The sequence below is a fragment of the Halichoeres trimaculatus genome, unplaced genomic scaffold, assembly GCF_033239565.1.
Source record: "Halichoeres trimaculatus isolate MK-OKI-2021-1 unplaced genomic scaffold, fHalTri1.1 fHalTri1_scaffold_15, whole genome shotgun sequence".
NCBI classification, from domain to species: domain Eukaryota; kingdom Metazoa; phylum Chordata; class Actinopteri; order Labriformes; family Labridae; genus Halichoeres; species Halichoeres trimaculatus.
In genome coordinates, this window is record NW_027437193.1 from 4387468 (window position 1) to 4400113 (window position 12646).

Genomic DNA, 12646 nt, shown 5'->3' on the forward strand with positions numbered 1-12646 from the left:
AGTTTGTAAAGTTTGTAAAGTTTTCCTGTCACCACCTTATTGTTGTGTGTTTTTCCTTTTAATTAAGGGTGAGCAAGGACTTCCTGGTGCTTCAGGTCAAGACGGCCCTCCTGGACCTATTGTAAGAGACTTCCTCAGAGCTTTTCAAAATAAAACAAACACAATCAACTTAAACATGTATAAGCTGCATCACCAGACCATGTCTCATTCAAAAAGTGTTAAACTCAGCCAGAAAACAGTTTATAGCAGCGGTCAAGCCTACACATGGATTTCGTCTGTCTTTCTGAATTACTTTTTATTTATGACACCAAAAACAGGAAACTGTCTTTGTATCCTTACTGGGATGAATGGGTTTGGTGATTCCAGTATTCAGCTGTCCCCACTCTCCATCAAAAACTTTACAGTTATTATGATCACCTCACCCCAAAACTAAGGCTTCAAATTTGAGTCCTGACTCCTACTCACCTTTCATTTCTTTGTGTATAAAGTTAATTAATTGCTGTTTGTAGCATACAGCAAAACACACATTTTCTGTATTGTTGGCAAAGGTTTGTTATCTTCAAAATGAAGCCAAATTATGATTCGATTCTGGATTTTTTAATCAATTTCTGTTTTACTGCGTTATCTAAATTAAGCTACATTTTTCCAACCTCATCCAAATGTATGCTCTGACAGGTAGCAGCTCAAAAACATATTATTTATTGCTTTATAAAATGATAAAATTAATGGTGAGGCATAACTAAGTTTCCTGTCTCTCATGTGGCCCCTTGGAGGAATTAATTGCCTGTATGTACTTAATTGAAATGTTCCAGTTGTTTGACAACCTTTGTTATCTCAGCTATTACAGATAAGCTATTGAAGCTAAGCTCCAGAAGCTAAGTTAGCTTAACTAGAGCCTTTTGGACAACAGCTGACTATGATGTACAATCACCAAAGAAGAAAAACTAGAACAAAACAGGCCAGTGAACTCGAAAAGACAGAATGAACAAAGCAGCTAGGAGCTAGCGTTAGGCTAACTTTAGCTAATGCTAAAGTCACGAACAGTCTTTGAGACTGCAGTGGCGAATTTAGTGTTAAAGATACATTTGTATTTCTTTCCGGCAGAGTGACAAGACCTTACCTCATATGCTATGCCAGCTTACCTTAAGCCACATTTCCACCAAGCAGACCGGCTCAGTTCGTCTCGATACGGCGCAAATTTTGTGGCGTTTCCACGGACTTATCCTGGGACAGATCCCCAAATAACAGAGACTAGCCGTCCTAATCTTTGGCACCCTTTCGTATGGGTGCCAGACTGAACGGATCCACTCTCAGAGGGTGGAGCTACAACACTGCAGGCCGTTGATTGGTCGAAAGAATCGTCACTTACCCTCCGACTGCGGCTGCATTTCTCCTGGCGACACACAGACTTCTCTGAAACAAAGCTTGATTGTTCTTTGTATCAAAGAGCTACATGCCAATCACTGAGAGGATGAAATGCTGCATGTCTTCCATCTATGCTCTTTGTTTACTGTGTCGCGTTTTTCTTCTTCGTTGGATTTATTAGCGGGGTACCTGGAGGGGGTGCTGTCGGCTGTGGAAACAAGACCAAGCTTAACTATGCCAATTTGTTCCAAGCCGGACTGATCTGAACCGGACTGCTTGGTGGAAACGGGGCTTTAGATGACACTTTTCTCTGTTGAAAAGTGTCTTATGAAAGGGTCCTGTCACCCAGCCCCTCAGGATACTTTGTGTCAGAGTTGCATGTACCTCACCAACACCATTTGACTATTTTTAAACTCAAAATCTCAGAAAAACCTCATAAAATGAAATGAAAACCAACCACCTACAATGTATTTCAATGGGCAGAGAAAGCCAGAGTGTATTGAAAGGCTGTACACACTGTGATTGGCTTGTCATGTTTGTGGGCGGGACTAAGCCATAGGTCAATTTGATGCTTGTACCTAACCGTAAAGTGAGCAGCCTCATTCTTAAACTGATAAAACTTTACATTTAATGTGTCAAATATTAAATTGTCTGAAACGTCTGTGGATTGGTTATTTATACTGTCTAATGATATGATTCTGCCCCTCCACAGGGACCTCCTGGACTGCCCGGTATGAAAGGCGACTCTGGATTCAAGGGAGAGAAGGTAAGTCGTTAATATGATGCTAATCTCAAACAGCTTTATTATATGTCCCTTATATCTCCTCATGCTCCTTATCTGAAGCCTCCACAGCGAGCTGCGTCTCCACCTACTCCCTCCTTCACCGGTTTCTCCCTCAGTGCTCTTTAAGGCGGTCTCGTCCGCTGATTTACAGCCCTGAATGAATATGTATAAGTCCAATAATATCATCTTTGTAATGCTGCTTGGTTTAACGCCAGCATGCAGTGTGCAGAAGCAGATGGTCATAACTCTGCCCAGCAGCAGGTGTCCAGACAGACCACTGTTGTTAAATATGACGAGCGCCATAAACACACTAATTATTTATATGAAGAAATAAGACAGTAATACTGCGCGTAAACATGCAGCTGATTAGCATTTCTGTTTTTTGCTTTGGCTTCGGCTCCTCGTCCGTGATGAATGAGGAGAAATTAAAGTGAAAATTGCTTTTTGCTCCAGCTGATAATCACAACAGATATTGTTTTTCTCTCCGTGTTTTTCACACTGTGTTCTCGGCTGTCTCCTCTTTTCTCTTTCAGGGTCACCCAGGTCTAATTGGTCTCATCGGACCCCCTGGTGAGCACGGAGAGAAAGGAGACAGAGGTTTGCCTGGACCTCAGGGCCTGGCAGGAGGAAAGGGTGATGCTGTAAGTCTACGTCGGTGCCAAATCGAGATTCAATTCTGGAAATGTTTTCTTTATCGCCGAAGCAGTTAACCAAGCCAGTGTTTTGTTTACATCAGTCTCTTCGGGATGTTTGAGTAGAAATGTGTCCTCACTGTCTCTGTCATCATCCTCTTTCTTGCAGGGTCTTGGAGGTTCTTCTGGTCCCCTCGGCCCTCCTGGTCCTCCTGGTATTTCTGTAAGTTCTGCGTCTTTTTGGTCAAACATTCACTTCACTTTGTGTCTTCACGGCTCTTCTTCACCATCACTTTCTTATGCTTTTCCAACAGGGCCCTCAAGGACAGAAAGGTTCAAAGGGATCAACTGTAAGTTTATTTGTTTTTTTTTTAATCCCTTTTTTAAAGTTTTCAAGCCACAAATATCAGAATCAAATTTATCATCAATAGTTTCACACAGATGAAGATTTTTTACTAGGTGGTTTGGAGCCAAAACATTGAAAATACTGTTGAAAAATATGTATATAAATATTATATTCACACAGGAAGTGAAATATTTTTTAACAGCTGAACTGTGCCTGTCAGATAACCTCACATTAATGCATATTTCACTGAGTGTTAACTCTGATTTATTAACTCTTATTCGGTCTATAACATCATGTGCTTAACATGAGAAAACATCCAAAGACATCTTGTTTCCTTTCAGGGTTCAGCAGGACAGAAGGGAGACCCTGGACTGATTGGACCCCCTGGACCACCTGTAAGTTACCTGTTTATTGTTACATGACGTGGTTACGGTCATAGGTTACATTAGATTACTTTATTTTTAACAGGGAGGTTGATTTATTTTGGCATAAGATGATGAGATCTACTTTTTTTTTAAATAAATGTTTTAATAAATATTTATAGGTTTTTTGTTAAACAATACAAGAAAAACACAAGACTGAAAGGGGAAAAAAAAAACACAACAACAGAAAAAACAAACAAAATGGAACAAACAAGCACCCACACTACCATAGACACTACAACAATAACAGAAAGGTCAAAATCCATGCCAGTCCAGAATTGATATTCTTAAGTGATGACACCACAGTCCTTGAGTCCAAGTTAAAATTGAAGGTCCAAGTGCAAAGTCCTAGTATTAATTCCAATATGGAAGACCTTGTCTTAGAAACGTGGAGCGAGGATGTGTAACTAATAACATCCCTTATACACATTATCAAAACCTCACAGTACAACAAAAAATATACATACTTTGTCAGTTAATAGACTGCTCCTTCCTTTTTTTATGCATATATTCAATTAAGGGTCCCGGATTTTTGGGAAATGATGAGATCCACTTTGACATCCAGTTAAAAAATTAGGAATCAGGAATAATTTATTAATCCCAGGGAGAAAATTTGGTATTACCATTGCTCTTCACATAATACAGCAGTTGATAATAAGGTATAATAGGGTCATAAAATAAAATAAGTGTTAGATATACAATAAAATGAACAATAGAGTTTTAGTAAGTACAAAAAAACTGACAAATATTAAATCAGATAAAACTATTTACATTAAGAGGCAAGACAAGGCAAGATGAACTATCCTGAACAGATATTGCACTAAGGGAAAAGTACTAAACAGATGTAATATATATATATGTAGTGTTCTGGACAGATATTGCATACTAAGGACTTTTTAAGTCAGATATTGCACTTGGTGAGTTGTATTGATGGATATTGCATAAAATGAACTGAATTAAAAAGATGTTGTACTTTCCAGTACCAGCCCGCCTTGTAAATGTTTACAATCTTAAATTAAAAAATATATAGAAGTTATAGAGATAGACCGATGTGTATTTTCCGGGTCGATACCTGTGCTGATTATTGGTAGCCAAAGAGGCTGATAACCAATATTTGGAGGCAATATTCATTTGCAGTAAAAGTTGAAATACTGGCATCAAAATTGTGAACATTACAAACTCACAGACACACTGACAATAAAAAGCTCCCAAAACTTTTCTACAGGAAATAAAGTTTCCAAAAAAAATGGCTCTGCATGTAACCAGTCAGATCGTTGGTGACTGTAAGTGGGACAAAACTCGAGACAGTCGTGACGGTAGATAGAGAAGCCAAATTATAACAGTTTTAAATTGATTTCTTATCACCTCATCAAATTAACTAAAGAAGGTCAATGCTGAGATGACTCAAAATGGCGAATATCGGCACCGTTAATCAGTCTGGCCAATTATCCGCCTGTCCTAAAAAGTTGTGTAGGTGCATGAAATGACAAACTGTTAAAACCATTAAAAAACACTAGAAGTGCTCTGGTTTAACAAATCATAATTTAAATAAGAGAGGAGAAAATTATGAGCTACATTAATAAAATAGGCTCTAATAAAAAAATAAATTAAAAGAAATAAATTATTCTGATTCAGACATCTTGCTCAGCTCAGTGAAAGCAGCAGGAACAGGCTGTTCTTCTACCTTTTTACCTTTGCACAGAGTGTTAGTCAGTGTCTAAAACTGCTCCAGTAATCTGGTGGACACTGTGACTCATAACTCAGCCATTCAGGAGGATTTTTAACAACTGTTGTCTTATTAAACATGAACTAAATGATGATGGGATGCAGAAAAAGTTGTCAAACTTTCTTACTAAATAACCAACACTGGGTCTGACCTCGTCCTCCGTGTCTCAGGGTCCACCCGGTGATGTCATCCAGTCGCTGCCCATCCAGTCCTCCAGGAAGACCAGGCGGCAGGCTGAGATGCAGGGAGACGAGGCGTTGGCGGACTACGGCGTGGACGGAGTGGGGATGGAGGGCATGGAGGACGTCTTCGGATCCCTCAACAACCTCAAACAGGACATCGAGCGCATGAAGTTCCCCATGGGCACCCAAGATAATCCTGCCAGGACCTGCAACGACCTGTTCCTCAGCCAGCCCGACTACCCAGATGGTAGGATGGAGACAGAGCTCATGAATAAGAGATCGTGGTGTCAGGGTTTGGTAACAAACTGAACACAGAGTGGTCTGTGTGTGGCTGAATTCACTCTTTGCTCAGAGGTGAAACTCTCCTCCTGTTTTCACAGTTACACACAGATTAACTCTGTTAAAGGAGGTTTCTGTCTCAGCCTTACTACGGATATCCTGAGGAGGGAAGAGGAGCTGTCATACAGCTCACTCAGCTGAGTCACCTTTCATTTCTGTCATTTTCTCCCAGCGAATAAGCTTTACAAGCAGCTGGCTGTCACAGATCTTTGAGTTATTAGGCGGTGTGAAGTGAAGGGAGGAGAAGGAGTTACATCAGATGGGAGGAAGACGTCTTTTTAGACTTTTTATGAAGGATATTTTCTGTATTTACATAAAATATTCCCTGAAACTTGCATCAGCTGAATGGGAAACTGAGTTTCAGATATCTTTTTGAGACAAAAACTTTTATAAAAAAATTTTAGTCAATAATGCTTTAAGATAACCACATCTATTCTCACTGTATTTTCTTTTTAATTTTTTTTTCTATAGTAAGTTTGTAAAACTTAGAACAAACTTATGACAAGAAGAGAAAAGTTTCCCCATTTTTAATTTAATTCAGCTTAATCTAATTCAGATTAAAAACACATTGCCCGCCTCCGCTGCTTCACGTGAGGATATCATCTTAAATAAAACAGGCTTTACAAGCAAACCAGCTCATTTCAAAGTCGTTAGAAAGTTGAAAAATGATGGGGCCAGTGTACTCCACATATTAATCGTGACGTCACCCATCTGTTTCTGACATGAAGATCTGAAGCCCATCGTCGATGGGGGTCAAATTGGTAAAGCTAAACTTAGCCTAGCTTTGTTCGAGTTAGGATGAGGTAAAGAGGCAGGACTTTAGCTTCTTGCAGCTACAGGTTGCCCACCTGTCGGTCAAGTCAGCCTCGCTTTAGATGGGCAAAATTTGTTTGGTTGGTTGGAGATTTAATAACTTTAAAAATCAAGATTTATGCAGAAAAAGAAACCAGACCAAAGACATGTAAACTGTAAAAAAAAAAAACTAAAATCTTATCAGGTGTTTTTGTCTTATTTTAAGTAAAAATTGCCTGATCATACTCAAATTGAGCCATATTCAACTGATCAGTCTAGAAAAATATCTTGTTTCAAACTTTTTTAAAGACAAAAATGAGGTCTGAATTGCTTGTAACAAGGAAAAAAAATTGCTAGAAAATTTGCTTGAATGTCTTGATATGAATAACTTTTCTCTTGTGTCATTGGCAGATGTTTTTTTTTTACTTGTTACAAGCGGAGGGGCATAAAGTATTTCAACTTTTTATTTTAGGAAAAATCTAAAGGGGGGATGGGTCAATTAACAGGCCATGTGACTTGATGCCAGCATCCAAAATTATATTAATACATTTCTATCAAATTTCAAAATAACAGCCAACGTGGACAAAGACACGGACCATGAGAGAAGTCCTGATATTTTTGTAAATAATATTTTGGCATAAAACGTTGTTCCTTGAGGATGGTTTTATGATTTGTTATTTAGAGATAATGATTAACATTTACTCAGTTTTGATTGTCATGTGTTGAATGTCTTTATCCTGGGGGAAACATTGTCTGGATGGGGGTATAAAATGGGAAAAGACCATCACAGATAAGCATGTGTTTTGAGATAGATAGATAGATAGATAGATAGATAGATAGATAGATAGATAGATAGATAGATAGATAGATAGATAGATAGATAGATAGATAGATAGATTGATAGATAATTTTTCTATATGTTTTAAAAGTTTGAAAATGCCATTTTTAAAAAAATAGAAAGTTTTTTTGTTTCAGAATCAGAATCAGAATACTTTATTGATCCCCCGAGGGGGAAATTCCATTTTTTTTTTTTTTTTTTTTTTTTTTTTTTTTTTATTTATACCCCTTAACCGACAAAGTTTTCCCAGGGATACAGAGTGTAAAATTGAAAATAAAAATCATGTTTTGGAAAAAAAAAACATGAAAGTGTCTTATTATAGCCTAGATTCATTAGAAAATAGCAATTAAGTAATTTTCACTGATATGTGTATGAGCTTGACAATTAAATAACTTGAAATAAGACATTTTTCTGGACTGGTCAGATGAATGTGGCTCATATCAAATCTAAAAAGACATTTTATCCAGAAAATAAGTCACCCACCTAGCCTAACAAGCATCACTTTCGGTTGGAGAACCAACAGAAAGATCTGAACCAGGAACCTTCTTGCACCACCATAAGGGCTTCCACACCAAAACAGTTCTGGTTCTGGAACCAGCTCCTTTCTGTATTCTCAAAACCTTGGCGCTTTCTAGCAAACCGACCTTTGTTCATACCAGTTTTAGCAGAACGAAAGTAGGAGGGCGTTACTTCATCAACACAGAATACGATACACCTGTTCAAGTTTTAGAAATCCTATTAGATCATCTACAGCACAAGACTTCCCCTTAAAGTGAATCACTACCAGATTTTAAAAGAGAAGAAGGAAATGTTTACATGAAAAACCTGAAATCAGAACACTGAGCGTCTTGATAAAATGCGAATAACAGATTTTTAACCTCTCTTCACACTCTGAACCCCTCATTCATAATTCATGAGTGTTTATTTTCAGATATTGGAGCCATCTCTTCCTGGGTGAGGTGACCCTCAAATAACACCAGTAGTATCCACTCCACAGGAGGCTAAAGCTGTCCTTCATAGCTCCGCCCCCTCCTCTTCATCTCATGGCTGCGTGTGTGTGTGTGTGTGTTTCAGGTGAATACTGGATTGATCCAAACCAGGGCTGCACGGGAGACTCCATCAAAGTTTTCTGCAACTTCACAGCAGGAGGAGAGACGTGCATCTACCCTGATAAGAAATCAGCGGGGGTGAGTGTCAGACAAACCCAGCGTTACAGCGTCAGGTCTGAGTTACCTCAAGTTTGAGGCGTCTGTGAGTGTCGAGGATGACCTGCTCATCAGCGTTCTGCTTTGTGCTGCAGGTCAGAATATCCAACTGGCCCAAAGAGGCTCCAGGTTCATGGTTCAGTGAGTTTAAACGAGGAAAAATTGTGAGTAAATCCAGATGCTTTCTCATCTTCTCATCTTTTCCATCCCTTTCCTGCAGATTTACATCTTGTTAGGATACATTCATCAAATTTGCTGCTTTGTCACATCTCCGCTGCAGTTATTTATCTCTTCTTTTGTGCTGCACCCCCCTTGGTTATTTTCCTTAATTTCCTCTTCACCACCTCATCATTTCATCTCACAAACACCTTTAATTTGCCGTTCCTTCTCTGTCTTTGTGTCTTCTCTTTTCTCATCCCTGCGTCCTCCCCTCCCTCTTCTCTCCCTGTCCCCAGCTGAACTACGTGGACGTGGCAGAAAGCACCATCAACACGGTGCAGATGACCTTCCTGAAGCTGCTGAGCTCCTCGGCGCGGCAGAACTTCACCTACATCTGCCATCAGTCTGCGGCCTGGTACGACGCCAAGGCTGACAGCTATGACAAGGCGCTGCGCTTCCTGGGCTCCAACGATGAGGAGATGTCTTACGACAATAATCCCTTCATCAAGCCGCTGTTGGACGGCTGCTCGGTACGCTTTCACTTTCTAACTTTGTTTGCAATCTTTTCCTAAAGCCACTTCAATCCCGTTAATCCCCACAAATACGGAGACGGCTGTAGGAAATCTCTGACAACAGCGTTTATAAAAGAACAGAGCAAAGAATCAAATAATTAAACGAACAATCAGATGTTGGAAGACGGCTTTGAAGTTTATCAGATTTTCTGACACCATTTACAAAAACATTTAGAGCTTTATGTAGATAAAAAAGCTCAAACTAACAGAAATAATTAACTAATACATCAGTTATATGAAAAAAATATATATATATTTAAAAAACACAAATGTGCTTGTCTTTTTTTTTAAATAAAGGCTATATCTAGAGATTTTCTTTGGCGAAAATTTCCAGACTTTACTTTTTTAGCTTTTCTAATTGAAACCAATGCTTTAATTTTTTTGTTTAATAAAAACAATACAAGATGCATTTTAAGTTAACATTTATAAACTTACTTTCTGTGTATTATATTTTTACTGTGTTCAGTTTTATTCCTTCACTTTGAATTGTTTTTTGTTTTCACTTTATTACATTTAATTTATTTATGTTTTTTTTAGAATAAATGGATTCTGATATTTTATTAAATTGTCTTTTATTATGTTAAATTAAGACTATAATATATTTCTTGTTTTATTCTTTAATTTTTTAGAATGTTAAATAAATTGCATTCCATTTTCAATTTATTAAACTTAAATTTGTAAAATAAAAGTATTCTTTTATTCAATTTATTTTTTATTTTTTGGTATTTTTTATTTTAGTAAATCTTTTTTATTATTTGTTTATTAATTCTCACTTTATTTTATTAAAGTTAGTTTATTGTATTTTCATTTCATTTTATTTTAAATATTTTTGTTAAAATAAGTCTACTTAATGTAATTTAATAATTCTAAATTTTGTCAAATTCAGTCTTTTCTATTTTCATTTTATTCAATTTTTTTATTTCTTTAAATTTCTTTTTTTTATTGGTTGGTTAACACTTAAAATATTTCATTAGATTTAGTTTTTATTATTATTATTTATAGTTTTTTAATAAATGAAGTCTTTGTATTTTAGTATTATTTTACTTTACTTTTATTATTTTTCTGTTTTGTTAAATTCAGTCAATTTTTTTCAGTTTATTTAATTTAGATTTTTTTTTAAGTCAGGGTTTGTTTTCACTGTTTGATTTTTTATTATTTTGTCAAATTTTGTCGTCACTTTTTTTTAGTTTATTCTGTTCTGGTTTATTGAATTTATTTTTTAAAAAATCAGTTTATTTTATATTTGTGTTTTTTCTTGTTTTTGTTTAACATGTTTGTTTTCAGTCAACGCTGAAACTCCTAGTTATTTCCTCTTAATCGAGAAAGAAAGAAAGGAAGAAAAGACAGAAAGAAAGAGGAAAAGCACATTTCCTTGTTTCCTAACATCATAAACTGATTTATGCTCGGTGTATTCTCCTCACCTGCTCTGTCAGGATGAGTCTGAACCCTCAGCTTCTTTCCTGAAAGGATTTATTAAAGCGTCTCTTTGTCTGCCCTCTGTGTCTGCAGCTGAAGCAGGGCTACTCAAAGTCGGTGATGGAGATCAACACTCCCCGCATCGACCAGTTGCCCATCATCGACGTCATGCTGAATGACTTTGGGGAATCCAACCAGAGGTTTGGCTTCGAGGTCGGCCCCGTCTGCTTCCAAGGCTAGACGCGCCCCTACTCCCCGCTGAAGGACAGGGTCAGAGGGTACATATTAACACCCACACGCTGAGATCCGACAGCCTTTACCTCCTCTCCCCGCCACCTTAAAACAACCTGTGTTTTTCTTTTACTGTCGAGAAGATCCGCTCGAGCCTGGAGAAGAAGAGAAGAGTGCCCCCCAGGCCCTGTCACGAAGCGCTGACCAGGGGAAACTACTCCTCGCCCTTGTAGGGCCAGAATCACATGACTTTAACTTACACGTAGTGATGGGAGTGACATCAGGAAAAGGACATTTGATGCCGTGGCGGACGGTGCCGCACTTTCAGCAGCAGAGAGAGGATCCACTCACCCCGAGCCCCGTCCTCCCGCGTCCTTCTCCTCCTCCACGCCTCCCTCTCTGGGTGCTCCAGGTGCTGCTCTGAAAACAACCACAGAGGTGCTTTTGTGCAGAATCACAAAACACTCAAGGTGCTACAAAAAGTGCTTTTTGATAAAACTGTAATTATTATTATTATTTTGTACAATATTGTTCCGAATCCACTCTAAACACTTGCATGTGCCCCCGCTCGTAGAGTTTTAATAAATATTTGGTAAACTTTATAGAAATAAATCCAATGAATATATTTGATGTGTTAAAAGTAATGTGCTAAGAGTTTTGTCTTGAAACATTCCAATTTGTAAGTATAAGATAATCTTTTTGTAAATAATATAACTTTCAATATTTGATTTTTATGAGAGCAAACCAAAGTGAAGCCTTTCAGCCTTCTCTAAAAGCATTTTGAGTTATTTCACCAGGATATCAAGCCATACGAAAGCAAATCCTAATATAAATAATGTCAGAAAGGGCTTAAACTCCAAACTTTTATTTTCCTAACTTGTTTCTTTAAATGTCGATGTTTCATTTTGATAAAGCAATCACGTGTGAAAGTTATTCCAGCTTTGAGAGGAAAACTTTGTGGAGTTAAAAAAATGAATTGATTTTTGTTCCTATTAACAAAACAAAATAAGCCCTTGCCAATTTTCTTCTTTGTAACAATGAACAAAGTGTTTTCATGTGCCTTGAATTGTTCATTTGAAAATATTAAAACTGGATTCTGAAAAATGTGGGGTTGAATGTCTGTATTGTTGCAGAAATGATCGGTGCTCTTTTTGTGATTCTGCGCTGCTTTATTCCTAATACCTTCCCCCTCTTCCATGATAATTTAAGATTAGGAGGATTAGTGGCTCTGAGTGTTGGGTTCATGTGGTAGAATCTGCTGAACCCAGGCGCTGTGATCTCTTCTCTCTCTGACTCAGATTTGACTTTGATCAAGATCTGTTTGCATCCCCCCCTCCTCCTTAGCTTAAGGCCGTGATAGCTTTAGACTTCAGAGCCGCTTTCAAACCTGTGTAATTACAGTATGTTTACAACCTATGTACAACTGAAATAAATGCTTGGTGCTTTGCCTATTGCACATCGCAATCATTTGCATTCACTCACAGAATATTATTATTCAGCAAATTGAGTCCTGAGGGGTGTGTGTCGAGCCAAAATGCATGACGACAGTGACTCCAAACTGCCTCGCTGACATCAAACGCTGGATGAACTCTTTCAAACTTAACTCTTCCCATTGGCTCCAAATCCCCTCTACCCTA

The 12646-nt window shown here is 37.8% G+C and overlaps 1 protein-coding gene across 1 annotated transcript in view; it reads left to right on the plus strand.

Annotated features, from left to right (window-relative positions):
• col11a1b (collagen, type XI, alpha 1b) overlaps positions 1 to 12381 on the plus strand; it is a 141567-nt gene extending 129186 nt beyond the window's left edge. The window contains exons 57-68 of the mRNA XM_074689532.1: positions 68 to 121; positions 2078 to 2131; positions 2683 to 2790; positions 2951 to 3004; positions 3096 to 3131; positions 3469 to 3522; positions 5446 to 5704; positions 8501 to 8613; positions 8727 to 8795; positions 9087 to 9320; positions 10872 to 11056; positions 11153 to 12381. Of these exons, the coding sequence (XP_074545633.1) occupies positions 68 to 121; positions 2078 to 2131; positions 2683 to 2790; positions 2951 to 3004; positions 3096 to 3131; positions 3469 to 3522; positions 5446 to 5704; positions 8501 to 8613; positions 8727 to 8795; positions 9087 to 9320; positions 10872 to 11018 (1182 nt within the window). The 3' untranslated portion in view covers positions 11019 to 11056; positions 11153 to 12381. The remainder of the gene's footprint in view (positions 1 to 67; positions 122 to 2077; positions 2132 to 2682; positions 2791 to 2950; positions 3005 to 3095; positions 3132 to 3468; positions 3523 to 5445; positions 5705 to 8500; positions 8614 to 8726; positions 8796 to 9086; positions 9321 to 10871; positions 11057 to 11152) is intronic.
• Positions 12382 to 12646: the final 265 nt, after the last annotated feature.